Below are 21,113 nucleotides of genomic sequence, written 5' to 3'. Positions count from 1 at the left end.
GCTTGCTTTCCCCAGGATTACTGCCAGTAGCTTACAGTAAATTTTCAACTTTCAGCTAGGTGTTCAAATACATATGATTGTTACTATTAGGATGGCTGGTACTACTAGGATTGCCAGATGGTTTCAACAAAAATAGCGGACACACTTGACATTACATCACAATCTACAATACATTTTATTTAGAAAATACTGGACATTTATATTTTCTCATTTATATTTTTTCAATTTGTTTCCCAATCAGAAAGCTCAAATACTGGACTGTCCAGTTCAAAACCAGACACCTGGCAACCCTAGGTACTACTGACCTGAGTAAACTTCAGCATCTTCCAGCTTTCTTTAAACAATCTGCCCCGAGTATATTCATTTTCAAAGGCAGCAGTCTAGTTCCCATTGACAAGGTGATAACTATTCCTTTACTCTTGGTTCTCATTTCCTTCAGTTGTTCCCAAGTGCTTGATTAGTTTCAGTTCTACTTATGCTCCATCTTCTCCAGTGCTTACAGAAAGTTCCTGGTCTCCCTTTGCCTTGCTGTTACTGCATGAGAGATTAGTAGTGTTTCAGAAAAGGCAGCTTTTGCAGCACTCAACATGAGTTTTCCAAGTAGCCTTTGATACGTAGCCTTTGGGACATCTTTCTTGCAGTTCTCTGCCATTGATAACAGTATGCCCCATTTCTGTCCATTCCAAGAATAAATAAGGGAAGGAGGCAAAAAGGAAGGGGGGGGGAAGCGAATTAGAGTGTTCAAGTTACAAGTAGCCGATAAGAACAGTTTGCACCTTCTCTAAGTACCCATTGTTTAGTTGGTTAAGTCATTAGGATGTAGAAAGTAGTGTGCTAGTCAGCCAATGTCTTTATTCATACCTCTGTGATAGGAATCAAACTTGTAATTGAAGTTAAGTTCCAACCCTTCCCTGTGTATTTGGCTTGTGGAATTGGCCTGAAACAACACGGTGACTCTGAGATCCCATTAATGAATGCCTAGGCAGGTTAACATTTCTCCAACAGGTTTGTGTGTGTTGCATGTTCAGATATCTGATTTGTGTCCATTCATTCTTTCCTGTAGAGATTGTCCAGTTTGGCCAATACACATGGCAGAGGGGCATTGCTGGCATTTGATGGCACAGATCACATTAGTGGATGTGCCGTTAAATGAGCCCCCGATGTAGTGGTTGATGTGGTTGGGTCCAGTGATGAAATCACTTGTGTAGATGTGTGGACAGAGTTTGCACTGGGGCTGATTGCAGGGGTGGGTTCCTGGATGATTATAATGGAGGTGTGCTGCATGGTTACTGGAAAGAATTTGTTTGAGATTAGGAAGGTTGTCTGTAGGTGAGGACTGGCCTTTCCCCCAAGACCTTTGAGGGGTCATTTTCCAGGATAGGTTGTAGATTGTTGATAATGCGTTGGAGGGGTTTAAGTTGTGGGCTATAGGTGATGAGTGGAATTCTGTTTTCTCTTCTTGGCCTGTCTTGAAGTAGTTCATATCAGGGTACTCTTCTGGCTCTGTTGATCTGTTTTTTCATTTCTCTGGGTGGATATTTCAGTTTTAAGAATGCTCTATATAGATACTGCAGGTGTTTGTCTCTGTCAGTGGGATTCGAGCAAATCCAGTTGTATCTTAGGGCTTGGCTGTAAACAATAGATTGAGAAATGTGCCTTGGATGGAAGCTAGAGGCATGAAGGTAAGTGTAGTGGTCAGTAGGTTTCTGGTATAAGGTGGTGGAAATGTGTCCATCATGTAATTGTACTGTAATGTCAAAGAAGTGGATCTCTTGTGTGGACTGATCCAGGCTGAGGTTGATGGTGGGGTGGAAGTTGTTGAAATCTCTGAAAAATTCTTCAAGGGTCTCTGTCCCGTGGGTCCATATGATGAAGATGTCATCAATGTAAGGTAAGTAGAATAAGGGTGCTAGCAGGTAAGGGCTGAGGAAATGTTGTTCAAGGTCAGCCATAAAGATGTTGGCATATTGTGGGGCCATGCAGGTGCCCATGGCTGTGCCGCTGACTCGAAGATACAAATTGTCTCCAAATTTGAAGTAGTTGTGGGTGAGGACAAAGTTGCAGAGTTCTGTAACCAGGTGTGCAGTGGTTCTAATCTAGTTCAGCTAGTGCTTGAATCCTGAGTGACTAGTTTATGATGCAATAAACTGGGAGTTCTTTATGTGGACTATATAGCTATTGGCTTGCTGGCTTCACAGGCGATATGGGACTAACCCACCCTGATTTCAACTTATTGTTTGGTAACTTTATTTACCACTTTATTGCTTGGGCTGCTTTGACTAGGTTTAATCAAGATGTCAAGGTCTCTGGTGCTTTTCAACTTTCTTTACATCAGGTGAATTATCTCTGAGCTTCTTTAGGCCAGCTCCTTGCTCTGTTTGCTCCCTCAGCTATCTATTGTTTGTTAACTTGGGGCATATCTACACAGCAGGGCGAAAGCCAAAATAAGCTACACAACTTGAGCTACGTCAATTGCGTAGCTTAAGTCAAAATAGCTTATTTTGGCTTTTGGCACTGTCTACGCAGCAGGAAGTCCGATTTAGAGCACTCTTCCTCCAACTTCCCTTACTCCTCGTAAAATGAGGGTTCCAAGAGTCAGAGTAAAATGTGCTCCCGCTCGACATGATTTTGACATTGTTGAAATAACTGCTTGTAGCATATCCTGACGTTATTCCCAAATAACACTGCTGTGTAGACGTACCCATCCTGGATTGGGAGGTATAAAGGCCAAACCTCAGCCCCTTTCTCTGCTCAGCCACAAGCACACATGCTAATCAGAACTGTTTGCACTACAGCCAGATGTTTTTTACAATATTCCCAGCAGCTTTTCTTTAAAGCAGCCAGCAGTTGTAGTCACACAGGCTCTCTCCCAGCTCTGACCACCATCACTACTGTCATTACAAATTAAGTGGTTCGTGGAACAATCTTCTCCTGGGAGCCTGGAAGGATGCATTCCTTTCTCGTCAGCTACTCCAGGATTCAGTGGCAAGGTCTTGAGAATGTAAAAGCCCCCAAAACAATTAGTCACGCTTCAGACTAGAGGCTGATACTTTTTTAACTGAAAATGATTCTATGTCAAGTCAGCAAATGACTCAATAATTTAGGAGGAGATTTTCAAAAGGGTCTGAAGGATTTAGGAGCATATGCCTTCTTGAAAGTCACTGGTACTTGGACTCCTAAGTCTGTTAGGCACTTTTGAAAACCTCTCCCTTTAAGAATGTTAATGACAGACTGGTACAAAGAAAAGTTTTCAACAGAAGAATAAAGGGAATCATGTTAGTTAAAAAGCTATGAATGGGGAAGAAAATGTTCCAAGGGCTAAACGTCCTATTAAATCAGGTGTCCCAAGATGGGTACTTCCTGAGTAAGATTGTGTATGTAAAATTTAAAATATTTTCCCAGTAGACACTGAACTCAGTCAAATGAGCTTTTTTAATGCTCTGTGAAAAGGGAATACAGAGTGAAGGGTAAGCAAGGAAAAAGAACATCAAATGAAAGGGGGAGAGTGAAAGAAGAAAGGAAATCATATAGTTCTTGATTAGTTCCTCAATCTGCTTCTGTGTCCCTGGCCACCGGGAGTCTTGTCACAATAGTGATTTGGTTAGAGTTGTCCTTCATATGCAAGGTGACTCAATTGTTCTCTCAGAAGTGTAGGCACAAAAAGACAGTCAGCTTCCAAAATCCATTCCTTGACAAGGGACAGTTCACATCTCTATGGTTGCTGGTGTCATTGTCTTGTAAGGCCATCCATTGACTAGCTAAGTCGGTAGGTCCAGAAGTGCCTTGCCTTCTCTCATGACTTTTTGCCTCTCTGAGATGGTGATGATGCTGATAGCGATGATTGACAATCTATAGCAGTAAGAATAGCACCATCGCCTAATCTCATTCCTGCCTCTCCAGGTATTGAGAGAAGTAGGAGACAAGGGAGACTGCCTAAACCAGCAGTTCTCAAACTGTGGGTTGGGACCCCAAAGTGGGCCACAACCCTGTTTTAATGGACCCGCCAGGTCTGGTGTTAGACTTGCTAGGGCCTAAGGCTGGGCCTGAAGCCAAAGACCCAAACTCCACCACCTGACGCCAGAGGATTTCAGCCTTGGGTGGCAGGGCTCAGGTTACAGGCCCTTACTGGGACTAAAGCCCCTGGATTTTGACTTTGCCCCTTCCCCTTTACTCAGGGCAATGAGGCTCAGGTCACCTCCGCCCCCATCTCCCAGTGGCCCTGGCAGCGCTGGGGGAATTAGACTTTGATCTCCCCTCCCCCCCTCTTGATTGCAGTGCAATTAAGTTTGAGAACTACAGGCCTAAAAGATTGAAAAACTTTGTTACCAGACTCGAGTAACAGTTGGAAATGACTGTTTAAAGGTGATTCTCAATGGGAAGGGTGTGTTGAATATAGCTAGATGCAGATAGCTACCTCAGTTTGTAAGTTTGTTGTTGTGTGTTTTCTGTAGCTTTGAGTCTAGGAATGATAATTCCCAGGACACCGCCAGGAAGAGGGAGAAAGAGACAGAGTAGAAGAATGTAAGCTCTGTGAAAGAGGGAGGAGAATAAACCTTACCTTTCTTGTTATTAAACTTCCAAAGTCTTCCTCAAAAGGCTTAGGTACAAAAGCAGCATCTACTCCTGGTAGAACAGTGTGCTGAATGGACTTTCTGGGAATGGGAGTTGCACATCTTTTGGCCCTGTCTATACTAATGCTCAAACCATATTCAGATATGGCTGAGGGTGGTGGGTAGTGTTAACAAGGCAGTGTGCATACTAGGAATAGTTAAGTCAATATATTGTACCATGTATTTGAGAGAGTTTGTCTGTCTGTCCACCTGTTCAAGAACTCTTCCTAAATGGTAGGAGTTAGGACCACCAAATTTTGTATGCAGCCTCCTCTTATCACACCTTAAAGCAAGGTATGGGTTTGGTTGTGCCAGGACCATGGGATTTCCCTGGAATACAACTGTTTTTCATAAAATGAAAAGGGAGGGATCTGCTAGTGGGGACAGTTATGCTGTAAAATGACCACAGGGGGGCAGCAAGGGGCCAGAGATGGGGACTGGGACAGCTATAACTCCATTGGGGCAGCAGGGGTGGAAAAAGGGACTACTATCTATGATATATGTAAGGGTGTGTGTGTGTCTTTATCAGTCTGTCCCCTAGCTGGGGGATATATAGCCCTCCCCCGGCTGTGTCCACTGGACCTGCAGCAGCCATGAAGAGACACTTCTCATCTGGCCCCAAGCTGCTGTGGTGAAAGAGGGCTGGGGTTGTTCTCTCTCCCCAAGGCAGCTTGCTGAACCCCTCATTCCCACCCCACAGCAATGATTTACTTGAATAAAAATAAAAATCAAATTAAAGACCCGAGCAACGCTGGGTAAATCTCCTAGTAGTTTTACAATAGTTAAAAAAAAAACCACATCCTCATTGGTGCTAGACCAAATTTATTCTGTAATGTGCTTGTAACTTTAATAGTGGTAGTAAGAAATTGAATAACGCATTTTCATTCTGCTGTACTGCTATAGAAGGGTAATGAGCCCAATGACAACTGACTTTTGAGCATAATATTTAGGGGGAAAAGCAGGACATGGTAGCACATAATTTCCCCAATTTTCATGCCCTGTATTTATATTAGTTTTAATTTGAACAGTAGTAAACTTTTTAAAATAGGGTCTGTGAAGCAACCCTCAGATACCTCAGAAATACAGTGGGGTCAGTGATACTCAGCCTTCAACAATTTATGAGCCATTTGATCACTGAGCTGCAGAGCCACAAAGTAATAATCTTGTGATTCTGACATTGCATCAGTCTGAGACAATGTGGCATTTGGAAACTTCTTCTCACAACTTCTACCATCTCTCCCTTTCCCTTGACTACCCAGTTAGGTGCAAGGGTTCTCTTCCTCCCTCTGCTCCCCATCCCCCCCAAGGTGGGATGAAAGTTCTGATTGACATGCAGGTATCAGCCAGAATGGGATGTGTTCCTTTGAGTGAGGCTCTGCTTGCTTGTCCTGAGACCCAGTTTGAAGCATGTGGATTCCCTGGCAGATGTGTGGATCTTAAAGCAACCACTTGTTGGGCCACAAAGATAAGCAGTTCATGAGCTATGGTTTGTGTTTCACGGGCAAAAAACACCCCTCTCCCTGTGCTGGAAATAGTGCAAGTCAGCTGCCTGGGTTAGACCTGCCTGCAGTGTGCTGAGCTACTTTGATCACTCTCTCTAATCTTGATGTTAAAAGCTTTATGGTACTAGCTCTCCTGTTTTGCTCCTTCCAGGCCATTCATAGTGCTGCCACCCCTGATGCAATGGATAAGAGTTGCTGTGGCTCATGCCGGGCACCGTCGCAGTTTCTCTGTGGACAGTGATGATGTACGGCAAGCAGCAAGGCTTTTACTGCCTGGAGTTGACTGTGAACCTCGACAGTTGAAGTAAGTCCATGCAAAGAAATAATTATTTGAAAAACCTGTCGCTCTTTCCTAGTGACAGTGATTTAACTGGCAGAGTCAGGGCTTTGTTATGTCCTCAGAGGTGCAGAATGCTCATTCTCATTGCTGTGTGTCTTGTAAAATCAGCTACTGTATTCGTTCACATGCCTGTGCGAGCCAGTTTCACTGGCTGCATGGCAATGTGTGTCTGCATACCTAACAACTGGATCAAGCTCTGAATCTGCTCATAAAATCTTGATTTGTCTTTTACCATTAGGTTCTGCTTTATAATGAGAGGCTGAACTAATTAAGTCTGCTTCACTCTGTCCCTGTTACAAAATACTGAGATGTAATACACAGGGCTGTTTAATATTCTATATTGTCTTGTTTTCTGCAGTAATGGTTTATACAGCACATTTACAGATTAAAAACCAATTTTTTGTAGTAAAATCGCATTTCTGATCATGAAATCAGTTTCATTCGATGATGTTGCAAAACTGAATAATTTTATTTTTAAATATGTGAAATGTGACCTTATAATGGTCTTTAATGAGGCTCTAAACTACATGTTTTCTGTGTATGTTCTCTATGAGCTGCCTTGTGTTACTCATATATGCATGTATAGAACAACATCCTAGTGCACACATGATTCTGGGTTATATTTGTTTTAGAGGTTTATATGAAAAGATCTGATGAATCCGTCAAAAGCGGAATTATTCATCAAAGTCGTTTAATAGCTTCAGCACACAGTAGCTGCCAGTTATCAGACACTACCTTAGAGACTAGTGAATTCAAACCCAAGCTCGTATTTCTCCAAACTCTGTCACTCATACTCATTTTCAGGTGGTGTGTGTATATATAATATATGCTTTCCTGCAACACAGAGGCATGGAAATTATATTCGGGATTAGGTAAGACAACCTGCTTCATAGAAGATGTACTTTGCTGACTCTGGTTTTCCAATACTCTTTCACATAATATTATACCATTATATTCTGAGATTGGAATACTGCTTTCTTGGGTGGCAGCAGCTGTATCTTTTATGAAATAAAAATGTTGAATTTAAAAGCTAAATTTTGAGGTTTGTATTTAAATATTGACTGTCACTGTTTCATGTGAAGGTAAATATCCTGGGCCTGATTGTCAGTAGTACTGAGTATTTTACTAGTTTAGCTGAGGTCTATGTGGTCTGCAGATACTTTGCATCTTTGACAATCAAGTTCTTAATTTTAAAAAGGTACCACTAAAAAAACTTTCGTGATTGAACTGGTTGATGCCACTATAGATAAGTCAATATTATTTCTTCAAGACTCTTGGAAAATTAAAAAAAAAATGTGAAAGAACAAAAATCATATTTTCGTGTGATTAAAAATAGACCACTTTTTTTTTTTAAGTTAGCATGTGTATAGAAAAATACTGATGGTTTTTATCCTTTATGCCATTTAAACTGAAGTTAAAGTTTCAAAATCAGGTTAGGTAAGAGTGAATTGTGGTTGTCCCAGATAACTGGTTGATTATGGAGAACAAATAGGTGCTGAATCAAAGCAGCCATTCAGAATTCAGTTTGTAAAGAAAAATAATATAACCACTTTTCAGTAGGCTTACAGTCTGGAATGAGAGCGGAAAAGTACCATCTAGAATTAATTAGGGTAGAAATTAAAAGTTCGTTCTTGAAAAAAAGAGCTACCTTAGATTTGCTGTTGTCTATTTTACTTGAAATTGGGCTTTATTCCATTCCCATTTCCCAAAACGCAGGTCATATTATACTGCCCTGCCAGCTTACTCGAGTGAATATGAAAGCAACATTTAAAGCCCCCTTTACACTGCCAAAGTGGTGTAAAGTTTGCTTGGTGTAACTGAGAATTGGGCACAGTATGTCTATAATATGGAGATCAAAGGAAAGGCTGCTGCTTATTGGGAAGATCTCCAAGAAGAACATCGAGACGTTAATTTGAAATCTTGCTACTTGTAATGTTTTATTTGTGCTCCGTACAGACCTTCAGCACTTCTCATTTCCACCCAGTTCAAGTACTTATCCCTCATTTCTCCCCTTTGAACGGCAATAGCTTTGCATCTCCCCAGTCCTCATCAAGCATCAATTCTATAGTTGCCAAGGCTTTGAAATATTTTAAGGGGCGATTCTTCAAATAAGATGAGGCACTGCAGACAGCTGGAGGCTTTTGTATGTAGTCTGATACCTTTTAGATTACTTCGATAGAAATATCCTAACTTTTGGGAGCCCGAAGCCTGAAAATGTTATCAGTTTTTTCTTAAGGATCTTTTCTTTTACGGGTCCAAAAGGCAAAAAACAACCCCCTGAAACAAAAACAAAAAAAAAAAGGGAACTGAAACTAAATAACTCTCCACATGCTACATTCTCTGTCCTGGGTCTACCATTGTGACATTGCATCATTCCTCTATGTTGATTCATGGACTAGTGTTACAAAACCATAAGACAAAATTGGCTTCTGCAGTGCAATACATATTCTAGAAAAGAAAGTTGGGAGAATCTCAAAAGCCCTGGAGTTCAGGTTCGGTTCAGATTTTTTTTTTTTTTAATCAACTGTTCAGTTTCCTAACTGAATCTCCAGCAAGGAAATCGCCTACCAGATTCAAAGGGGTGGCCGTATTAATCTATATCTGCAAAAACAATGAGGAGTGGCATCTTAAAGACTAGCAGATTTATTTTGACTAAATAAATCTGATATTCTTTAGTGCCATAGGACTCCCCGTTGGTTTTGCAGATTCTTTGCATATCATCTCAGCCATTTTTCTCTCCTTCAGCCCAAAATTTCCTTTTCTTCTTCCTCCCACTATCTCCCGTCTAGCTTCCATTCTTTGTCTGTTGTGTTCTTCTGCCCAGAGCTGGGGATCCAACAAGAAGGCAGTGAAATCTGTCAAGGAGTGAATAAGATGGCTGCCTGCCTGGTATCTAACAGATAAATCTGATCTTAATGATTGGGGAAAACTCTGCTGCTCTGTGGGACATAGGGAGAAAATTAGGGTCTGTTTCAATCAATGAGAATTGTTGGTCAGTATTATCCCATCCCCCAGTGTAATGCTCTCCTTCACCAATCCAAATCCAATATCGACAGCAACATGCTCCTCAACAGATTTAGATGCCCCCTACCTGCAAATCCATTTTCCATCCACAGCGCCTGACCTGTCTAGTAGCCATTCAACAAATCATATTCCTAGTCTTTTATACTGGGTTCAAAACCATTATTTCTCCTGCCCCAACAAGAGCAGTGGGAAACGTGGCTAGGAAAGCAGTCAGGACATATGGAGGGGACAGTTCTGCTGACCTACTCTCCCCTTCTGGGAAAAGATCTGGGCAGATCATCTGGGTCAGAGAGTAGTGAACAGCCTGAGGACCTAAAGGATAATGTGATATACCCGTTTATTCAGCCCGTGCTGCTTCAGGCAATGATGACAAGTGTCATATTTGCATCAAGGATCATCTGCAGCTTCCCAAGACCTGAAAGGGTCAGTTTTATCATTTGCTAAAGCATGTGTGTGAAGGCAGTCGTATCATTAATATGATACCATGGTCTGAAGATTCGATATTCTGATTATATCAAAGTCTATACCCTTTGTCACGGAGCAGACTCACCACCCTGGCGCCTCCAGCCGGTAGCCCTGGAATTAGCTCGTCGACTCACTAGACACCTCCCTCTAGCTGGTGTCTCCCTGTGTTCTCGCTTCCCCCTCTGGTCCAGACCTGTGTCATTCTTGGACCACGGCATCCTCTTCAGGACACTGCCCTCCAGCAGTGTCCACTCCAGTGTCTCTGAGCCCCCTTCTGGGGGGGGGTGTTTATCCAGCTTTGCACCCCAAGGTCCTCCCAAGGGGCACCCAGCTCTCCTCCCAGGGAAAACTCCATTCCCTTGTACCCACCCTGCCTCAGTGACCCACTGCCAGTCTTCATCTAGCCCCTGCCTCAAACTGCAGTCTGAAATGGCCACTCATCACTGGCAAAGGGGTGTGGACATGCTGCCTTTGCCTACCATGGCTGCCCCTCACAGCCCCAGTAGCCTCAGGCCTTGCTTCAGGCCCTGCAGCCTGGGAGCTTGCTTAGCCAGAGCTTCCCAGCCCTGCTTTCCTTCCCTAGCACTGCTCTGCTTCCCTGGCAGCCAGGTCCCTCCTGCTGTCTATCCACAGCAGCAGGAAGCTCCCCTTTCCCTCCAGGAGCCCTTCTGTATATAGCCCACAGCTGGGCCCTCATTAGCAACAACTGCCTCAGCTGCGGCTTGGCTCTCAGCCCTCAGTCTGGATTGGGGGTTAGTCCAAAAGACTAACAAGATGGTTTATTAGGTGATAAGCTTTCGTGGGCCAGACACACTTCTTCAGATCAAATTGTGGCAGAAATTGGCATGACCATATATACCACAAGGGATACAATCAAAAAAAGTGAACACACATAAAAGTGACAAATCAGGATTTTAGAATGGGGGGGGTGAGTGGGAGGGGAGGTTAGTGTCTATGAGAGAATGATATTAGGGGTGATGATGTCCTGCACGTTTTCTAGAGTCACTGTCCTTCATAGCAGAAGGGTATTGATTGCCTTGGCCACTTGGATCACAGCAGCAACTACTGTAGATTTACCTACTCCAAATTGGTTCCCAACTGACCAGTAGCTGTCTGGTGTTGCTAGTTTCCACAGGGCTATTGCCACTCTCTTCTTAACTGTCAGAGTAGGTTTCATTCTGGTATTTCTGCACTTCAGAGCACAGGAAAGCAATTTGCAAACTTTGATGAAAGTGGTTTTATGCATGCAAAAGTTTTGCAGCTACTGCTGATTGTCCCATAGTCACATCATTATGCAGTCCTGCTAGTCTGTAATTGTCTCCTGGCCTCTGAACCAACTTTCCACTGTGTCAAGGGGATTGCATGCTGCCAGCATCTGCCAATTTCTCATCTCCAGTGCTTCACAGAAGATTCTTCCTCATTCCAGCGGGCCCTGGCTAGGCTCTGAACATACTGCAGCATAAGGCGCAAGATGATTGCTATGATTGCCGTAGTACTTTGCTGCTGAACAGGGTCGAAGCTTACCCTGCTTTGGCATCTGCACGGATAACCAGGGGAAAAGGGCATGGAAACAGTGTTTGCCATTGCTTTCAAGCATAGGGAGATGAAGGAGATGAGTGAATTATGGAACGCTGACGACATGTACCCAGAACCACCGGACACTGGGAGTCTAACCCAGAATGCAAAGGGTCAGCAGGAACTGTGGGATAGCTTACCCACAGTGCTTCTCTGACAAAGTCAATGGTAGCATCAAACTCTTGTGCAGTGGGGACATGCACCTTCGATTTTACAAAATTGGGTACTAAAAATGGATCTTAATAAATTTGACCTTATCTCATATCATAGACAAGGTCTAAGGGTTAAAGCCATATGGAGAGATAGGCAGCTCAACTGTCTCCCCTCAACCTGGGTTGGGGGAGTAGTAATTCCCAATAGTGGTTGCTTTTTCTGGGTTGGTGTAGTGAGAGCTCTCCCTCCTGTTTTAATCTACTTTAGCTGTGGATGATAACACCAGGATGACTCAGTCATCCCAACACCTGGCTGAGAACAGCATACACAAGAGGAAGAGTTGGCACAAGCTGAATCCTCGTGGAAATTATACCTGTGAGCAGGGGGAAATGATTCAGAGAGTTGGCCACCACAGTGCAGCCCCTGCCAGCTGAGTATGCATACCTACAGATCATCGAAACAGTCAGCAGTTTGGGAGTTTGACTGGATTTTTTTGCTGACACTATGCTCATTTAGCGCAAAAGCCACATAAGATATCTTCTACAATCTATGCTTGCTGGGAGAGTGGGCCCCAACTTTACGGATGATGAACTGGCTATGAAAGTGGTGTTTCACTTCCTATCAGCAATGCATTCAATTTGCGGGTCAAAACATCAACTCTGAGAAGACTGCAATGGGTGCAGAAGGCAGCCACAAACCTCATCAATACCAGATTACCAAGAACACCTCACCTATGTGCTCTACTGATTTCTCTGTCCCACCCACAATAGGGAGTTCAATTTAAACATCTCAGTCCTTATGTTCAAAGGACTAGGCTCAGAATACTTAAGACACTGTCTTGCCCTCTGCAACCATCGCTGTTGCTGATGGCTCTGTTCCTCAGGAATTATAGGTTTGTCTACCTGAGGGCCCAAGCTCATTGGGACAGAAGCAGCCTTCTTTGGGCCTAGTCCCACACCACGTGACTCTCTCTAGTGGGAAATAAACACTGCATAAACCCATGTGCCAGTCTAAACACAAGGGGTGCCACTCTGATCTTGCTTACCTTAAAAACAACAGATAGTGTAGTTTAGCTCTCTCACCAACTGAAGTTAGTCCAGTAAAATATATTACCTCCCCTGCCTTCTGTCTCTAAGGGTATGTCTACACTACAAAGTTAATTCGAACTAACGGACGTTAGTTCGAATTAACTTTGATAGGCGCTACACTAGCGCTCCGCTAGTTCGAACTTAATTCGAACTAGCGGAGCACTTAGTTCAAACTAGGTAAACCTCATTCTACGAGGACTAAGCCTAGTTCGAACTTACTAGTTCGAATTAAGGGGTGTGTAGCCCCTTAATTCGAACTAGTGGGAGGCTAGCCCTCCCCAGCTTGCCCTGCTGGCCACTCTGGCCAACACCAGGGAAACTCTTCTGCCCCCCCTCCCGGCCCCGGAGCCCTTAAAGGGGCACGGGCTGGCTACGATGCCCGTGCCAGGTGCAAGCCTGCCAGCACCCAGCCAGCAGACCCTGCACCTGGCACGGCTCGAGCCAGCCACCCGATGCCCCCCAGGCCTCCCCCTCTTCCCGGGACCAGGCTGGCGACTCCCGGGAGCGTGCCCGGGACCACAAGAGGCAGGCACCCGCCTGGTCCAGTGCAGACATCGTGGACCTCGTCCACGACCTCCGCACTAGGCACAGGAAAGTGGCCGTCTAGGGCAGGAGAGCTGCCAGCCTGGCCACCCAGGAGCAGGGTTTGCATGAAAATCAAGGTGGTCCACTGAGACCCCCGACCCTGAGCTTAGAATGGCCGTACTGGGTCAGACCAAAGGTCCATGTAGCCCAGTAGCCTGTCTGCTGACAGCGGCCAACCCTAGGGACCCTGGAGGGGATGGACCGAAGACAGTGACCAAGCCATTTGTCTCATGCCATCCCTCTCCAGCCTTCCACAAACTTCGGGCAGGGACACCACTCCTACCCCCTGGCTAATACAACTCCATGGACCCAACCTCCATGAATTGATCTCATTTCTCTTTAAACTCTGTTCTAGTTCCAGCCTTCACAGCCTCCTGCAGCAAGGAGTTCCACAGGTTGACTCTTTGCTTTGTGAAGAACAACTTTCTGTTACTAGTTTGAAGCCTGCCACCCATTCCTTTCCTTTGGTGTCCTCTAGTCCTTCTATTATGGGAACTAATGGAGAACTTTTCTTTATGCACCCTCTCCACCCCACTCGTGCTTTTATAGACCTCTATCATATCCCCCCTCCATCTCCTCTTTTCTAAGCTGAAAAGTCCCAGTCTCTTTAGCCTCTCTTCATATGGGACCTGTTCCAAACCCCTCATCATTGTAGTTGTCCTCCCCTCTCCCACCCTCTCTCTTCCCCTCTCCCACCTCCTTTTCCCAGTCTCCCCCAGTTTTGTTCAATAAAGAGAGATTCTATTTTTGAACACACGTGTCCTTTATTTTGTACATCAGGAAGGGGGGCTAGGAAGGGGGTAAGTGGAAGGATGTGAGGGAGGAATGGAGTACGAGCCCCCGATGGGGAGGACTGGGCTGGCTCTGCGGGCTTCTGGGGGTGGAACTTCTCCTGCAGCCCCCCGATTGCCCCCTCTCCCCAGATGGCAGCCTGCGGCAAGTGCAGCTGGTCTGATGGCCGAGTGCTGTGATGTGCCCAGTGTGGGTACTCCGGGCACTCCAAGCCAGGACTGTTTTGCAAGCGGGGCACCCCTGAGAACTGTCTGTCCGGGGTGGGGGTCGGGTCCCTTTAAGCACAGCCCTCGGCTAGCTTGAGACAGCAGCTCCACGCTCTAAGTCCTAATCTGATGGCCTGCCGGCACTGCTTCCGGCCATCCTTAACCTCTGTTCAGGGTCCACTCAATGTGGACATGCTAGTTCGAATTAGCAAAACGCTAATTCGAACTAGTTTTTAGGTCTAGATGCACTAGTTCAAATTAGCTTAGTTTGAATTAACTAATTTGAACTAAGTTAGTTCGAATTAGCGCTGTAGTGTAGACATACCCTAACATAGTGTAGCATGTTAATTTACTCTACACCACACGTGCGCATGCACACAGAATTTGCCCCGGAGGCAAATCAAGAGCAACTGCATTTGATAGTCATTAGTCTCCTTATTTAATTTTTTAATTCTGGAATCCATTCAGATCCCATGGTGAAGGTGCAGCATAAGAATTTGAATTGACTGGAATAAATAGGGGCTGTGGAGGAGGAAAATATTGCTTTTGGTTTAGCTCTCTTAATATATATTGGATGAGGGAGCTCTTTGGAGGGACAGAGTGGAAAAATAAGATATTTTTCTTTCTAATTAGGAACAGTCTCTCTTAAATAAGGGCAATTGGCGTATATGTCTCTCTCCTTGAGTGTCCTTGTTCTTCCCACAAATTTTGACTAATCCTTTAACACCAGCGGTGGCTGCTGCAGTAATTAGGCACAAAAATGCCAACCCAGTATGTGGCTGCAAACAAACTCCTTGAAAAAAATCCAGCAGTGCCTTGGTGCAGATGATGCAAGAAGATGAAGGGAATTTGAATACTTAAAAGGCAGTGTGCAGATTTCCTGATGTGAATATCACCCTATTTTGCCTATTTGATATCTGAGGCCAATAATAATAAAGAATTATTTAAATCTAGGCCTTTTCAGTGTCAGGGACGGAACCCACTTTGATTTTACTTGATGTAATATTCCATGTGCTTGAGTTCTGTAATGAAATAGTTGTTACAATACAGACAACATATTGTATTACATATTGATTATGAAAGGATTGAGTTAATTCTTCTTATTTGAGATGAGCGTGAAACAAAATCTTCCCCATAAGCTTTGGGATTATTCAAAATTAGAAGTTTTATCCAAATTTTACAAATTGCAACTAGCCTTTATAAAGAGGCTAGAATATTAAGAGTATTTTGAAATTTCAATCTGAATACAAACTTGGTAATTTTAGCACATCGTTAATAGATGTGTCAGTATCTGTAACTCATTTATCCTCATCTCCTTGACGAGAATGACATCTATATTGACATATATCCAGAATGTATTTATTTCAGTGTGTAATATGGATCCTAATTAAAATTATTTAAAAGATTCTATTTTTCAAATTTAAAAAATTAGATCACTTCTCCACCTTTGGCAATAATTAAACTCAGGCTTTCTGCAATGGCTGACTGAAGTAATTTCACCATCCTTGTTAGTGAAAACACAATTGTTTTTGGATGGCATTTACATTGTGATCTCATTACATTTATCAGTATAGTATTTTTCACTCAGGAAAAACCTGAGAAAAGGAGCAGTGACAAAGTTAAATTAAATTAATTATTAGTATTATTAATAAGTTACTTATTAATATAATTATTAGCATCTGTGAAACCCATTTATGGGCCAGGACCCCAGCGAGGTAGGTGCTGTACAAAAACAGAAAAAGAAGGATAATTTTTTGCCGCAAACAGCTTAAACATTTAATCATAATGAATTAAAATAGTAAGATGCAAATCATTGTGGAATCTACCACAACTTTATGAAGTTCTAATCAAGCAAACAACTCTACAGACTCGTTACCTTCATTTTGCATTTTAGACAAAGGTCATGGTGAGCAGTCTCAAAGAGCCGAAGCGCTCAGATAACATATTTAATAGATAAGGGTATGACTACACTACAAAGTTAATTCGAACTAACAGACGTTAGTTCAAATTAACTTTGATAGGCGCTACACTCGAACTAGGTAAACCTCATTCCACGAGGACTAACGCCTAGTTCGAATTAAGTAGTTCGAATTAAGGGCTGTGTAGCCACTTAATTCGAACTAGTGGGAGGCTAGCCCTCCCCAGCTTTCCCTGGTGGCCACTCTGGGCACCACCAGGGAAACTCTTCTGCCCCCCTCCCGGCCCCGGAGCCCTTAAAGGGGCATGGGCTGGCTATGATGCCCGTGCCAGGTGCAAGCCTGCCAGCACCCAGCCAGCAGACCCTGCACCTGGCACGGCTTGAGCCAGCCACCTGCTGCCACCCAGCCCTCCGCCTCTTCCCAGGACCAGGCTGGCGGCTCCCAGGTCCGCAAGAGGCGGGCGCCCGCCTCGTCTAGTGCAGACATCGTGGACCTCATCCACGACCTCCGCACTAGGCACAGGAAAGTGGCTGTCTAGGGCAGGATAGCTGCCAGCCTGGCCACCCAGGAGCAGGTGTGCATGAAAATCAAGGTGGTCCAGTGAGACCCCCGACCCTAAGCCCTGAGCTTAGAATGGCCGTCCTGGGTCAGACCAAAGGTCCATCTAGCCCAGTAGCCTGTCTGCCAACAGCGGCCAGCACTAGATACCCTGGAGGGGATAGACCGAAGACAATGACCAAGCCATTTGTCTCATGCCATCCATCTCCAGCCTTCCACAAACAGAGGCCAGGGACACCATTTCTACCCCCTGGCTAATAGCACTCCATGGACCCAACCTCCATGACTTTATCTCACTTCTCTTTAAACTCTGTTCTAGTTGTAGCCTTCATAGCCACCTGCAGCAAGGAGTTCCACAGGTTGACTCTTTGCTTTGTGAAGAACAACTTTCTGTTATTAGTTTGAAGCCTGCTACCCATTCATTTCAGTTGGTGTCCTCTAGTCCTTCTATTATGGGAACTAATGAAGAACTTTTCTTTATGCACCCTCTCCACCCCACTCATGCTTTTATAGACCTCTATCATATCCCCCCTCAGTCTCCTCTTTTCTAAGCTGAGAAGTCCCAGTCTCTTTAGCGTCTCTTCATATGGGACCTGTTCCAAACCCCTGATCATTTTAGTTGCCCTCCCCTCTCCCACCCTCTCTCTTTCCTTCTCCCACCTCCTTTTCCCAGTCTCCCTGAGTTTTGTTCAATAAAGAGAGTTTCTATTTTTGAACACACGTGTCCTTTATATCAGGAAGAGGGGTTAGGGGGGGTAAGTGGAAGGAGGTGAGGGAGGAATGGGGTACGAGCCCCCGATGGGGAGGACTGGGGTGGCAGCTCTCCTGCAGCCCCCCGATTGACCCCCCCCTCCCCGGATGGCAGCCTGCGGTGAGTGCAGCCAGGCTGATGGCCGAGTGCTGTTATGTGCTGAGTGTGGGCATTCAGGGCACTCCAATCCAGGACTGCTTTGCTGTCCCTCATCGAGTTAGACAAGCGAGCAGGGAACCCCTGAGAACTGTCTGTCCGGGGTGGGGGTCGGGTCCCTTTAAGCGCAGCTCTCGGCTAGCCTGAGACAGCAGCTCCACGCTCTAAGTCCTAATCTGATCCCCTGCCGGCACTGCTTCCGGCCATCCTTAACCTCTGTTCAGGGTCCACTCAATGTGGACATGCTAGTTCGAATTAGCAAAACGCTAATTCGAACTAGTTTTTAGGTCTAGATGCACTAGTTCGAATTAGCTTAGTTCGAATTAACTAATTCGAATTAAGTTAGTTCGAATTAGTGCTGTAGTGTAGACATACCCTAAGAGTTTACATCTCAGTTTGGGCAGTAGGATTTTAAGTGCTCAGATATCATGATGATGATCATGGAGGAAAAACATATCCATTTGTGGTCTCAGTTACACCGATGCAACAATATTCACTTCAACTAACAGCAACATTTAGCCTTCTAATTATAATGTTCCACTCTCAATTTCTTACAAATCAGTTATTGCTTAAAATATATATGTGAGAACATGCTTAGAATATGTTTTCAATGTATTTTTTACATTTCCAAAGTATTACAAAGTTGACCACGACAGCCACCAACCATGATGGTAAACCCAAACCAAGTAATTTTAACAAATTGTACAATATAGAGTAACACAAGCCATGCCTAGCAATTAAAATAGAAGCACCTTGCCCATGCATCAGCCATTTACTCAAACTTATTCTGACAATAAATCTTTCTTTTAGAGACACACCCATACAGTCTCTACACACACTCCAAGTAAATATGAAAACAATGTCTTAGCTGCCAGTATAAAACTTGACATTTATTCTTTCATAATGTGTGTCACCCTTTTGCCAGGTGGAGCAGGCAGCAACCAGGGCCGCCTTCAATATCTTGGGGTTCCTTTTCAACAATACAACACAGAACCGGCTCGAGCTCCCACCCAGTAACCTAGGAAAATGACCTACCATCTGGGGGTGTCTGTGAGAGGCAGTACTTCCCCACTTGCAAGCACAGGGTCTGAGTGCAGAAAAGAAACTTTTTAATGAATGCAGAGAAGTCACATGACACTATTTAGAGAACATGACCTAAGAAAGATTCACACTCCTAAAGCTGTGAGCAGGATACCCCCCCCAGAGTGTGTGGGCTAGAGTCTTCTGCCTAATGTTCTTGCATTCTACTACAAGTTTCCTTTACTGTGCACCCCTCTGCTCCCATAGGCCACTCACAGTGATTGCTCTTGGCCAATGAGGGGAAACAGGTTAAACCACACTGGAAGAGTCCATATCTTCTGGCTAGGGCAACTGTGTCGTTCCCCCCGCCCCTCACCCTTTACTTTCACAGGGCTCTGGCATTTGAGATCCTTCCTTAGCGAGTTCCTTTCAGTTGATGGTGACCCGTCAGTCACAACAGGTTCAGCACAGTTCTGCTCCCGTTTACTCATGTAATAATGATAACATGGATAATAACATTTCACTACCCCTGTATGCAGATTTAAACATTTTATTAAAGCTAATATTAAAATGATATAATGCACAGGTTAAGGGAAAAGCGTCTGTACATCTGAGTGTGGTGCTTACTTTATCTAAAAGTACAAAATCTGGTTTAAACATCATAAAATACATATAGTGTACAATGGGCAATAACGCAAATTTAAGTGAATAAATGTAACAATACAATTTAGATTTTAGAATCCAAATACTCAGAGACATCATTCATGAAAAGTTACACAGAGAGTTGGTTGTAGAAAGTAAATATAGGAATGAGTGTAGATTATGCCTCAAGTAATTGAGCATTTGGAATAAAGTGTCTCTTAATAGATATAATAAATTATAGAGAAATATGTCTAGTTTCGCTTCTCATAGTAGTCCTGTGGCACCTTAGAGACGAACAAAAATATATAGTATTATGTGCCTTTGTGAGTAAAACCCACTTCTTCAGATGAACTGGAATTACCCTTGAAAGCTTACGATACTATATATATTTTTGTTAGTCTGTAAGGTGCCACAGGATTACTTGTTGATTTTAAAGTTACAGACTAACCTGGCTACCCCTCTGAGGCTTCTCATAGGGTTAATGTTTTGTAACCCAACACCAGCTAAAGTTGATCACTTTTGAGCAACTCAGCTTCCATCTGCTGAATACCTAAGCAGAAAAGGTGTGTTTGTGTAAATACTGTTTGCTCCTAAAGTCTCTCCACCTCCCAGCTATCTGTCAGGGGAGAACTCATTTACATCCTGCTTACAGCTGCATTTGAAGAAAAAATAGACAAAGAACAAGAAGTAACTGAGCAAATAAGGGCACAGTATATAGTCAGAATGATCACTTTTGAAACCTTTCCAAAGTTTGAATATACCAGAGGATGACAAATTACCAGGATCACCAAAAAACAAAACAATAATTGACAACGGCCACTTGCAAGTAATTAATGTTACCATGTTGCTTTTGCAATATAAAGCCACAGCCATGTTAATTACTTGGAATGGCAACCCTGTAATGATTTTGATGGTGACCACTGTAGAAGAAATCTATGAGGAGTTAAAAGGGGATTTGGAGGGCAATATGTCACATTGCTAATCTAAATTGAATAATATTGTCTCTGCAAGTTTTAAAATGTAAGGTTTCACCTGCTCCTAGTACAGTGGCTGTTGTTTGACCTAAAAAAGCTAAAAGCAACTGTTAGAACATGGTGATTCAGTGCATTTTAGAGCACAAATAAGAAGACATCCCAGTGCTATTGAGCAAGAGGGCATTGATCAATATGTGGAAAATCTGGTGTTAGGTGTGTATCTCCAAGCAGTCTGATGTCGTTGGAGCTTGCTGCCCCACTGAAAATTAGTGATCACCACCACTTATGTTATAGATATGGAGGCAGCACTTTATCCAGAAGGAGTACTCACCGACAGGAGGGTTCAGGGTAATCCTAACTTTGTCATTGGGTAGCCTCCTGAGCCTGTTTCCGTCCAACGACTAGATTCTTGGAATCTGTCTGCCCTAGCTGTTGTGCAAGGAGTGTTCACAGGCATTAGGATGTCAGTCCTTCCCTGATGACAGGTAATCAGCCAGCCAAGGAAGAAATTCTAAAGTCTGCATGTGGGCTGCAGAATTGCAACCATCACAGAGATATCAACAAGGAAATGAGAAGGAATCTGCCAGTCAGCCAAAGATTCCCACCTCCTTCCAAATCCACAATGCAGGTATAAAACAGCAATGGGACTTTTACATCATGGCTGGAGATTTAAGACTTGAGGTCCCTCCTTATTTTCATCCATGAGTGGTGGCATGAGAGAGCCAGTAGCCCTAAAAAATGGCAAGTATTTTC

The 21,113-nt window shown here is 43.9% G+C and overlaps 1 protein-coding gene across 3 annotated transcripts in view; it reads left to right on the top strand.

Moving 5' to 3' along the window:
- ABTB3 (ankyrin repeat and BTB domain containing 3) overlaps positions 1-21,113 on the top strand; it is a 288,887-nt gene that overhangs the window by 209,205 nt on the left and 58,569 nt on the right. For all 3 annotated transcript variants that reach the window (XM_075938314.2, XM_075938306.2, XM_089781594.1), the window contains exon 4: positions 6,264-6,416. In XM_075938314.2, coding sequence (XP_075794429.1) covers positions 6,264-6,416 — 153 coding nt within the window. The remainder of the gene's footprint in view (positions 1-6,263; positions 6,417-21,113) is intronic.

The sequence above is a fragment of the Pelodiscus sinensis genome, chromosome 1, assembly GCF_052426305.1.
Source record: "Pelodiscus sinensis isolate ZL-2025 chromosome 1, ASM5242630v1, whole genome shotgun sequence".
Taxonomy (NCBI): Eukaryota; Metazoa; Chordata; order Testudines; family Trionychidae; genus Pelodiscus; species Pelodiscus sinensis.
Note: the sequence above shows the minus strand (reverse complement) of the source record. Positions and strands in the feature narration are given on the sequence as shown.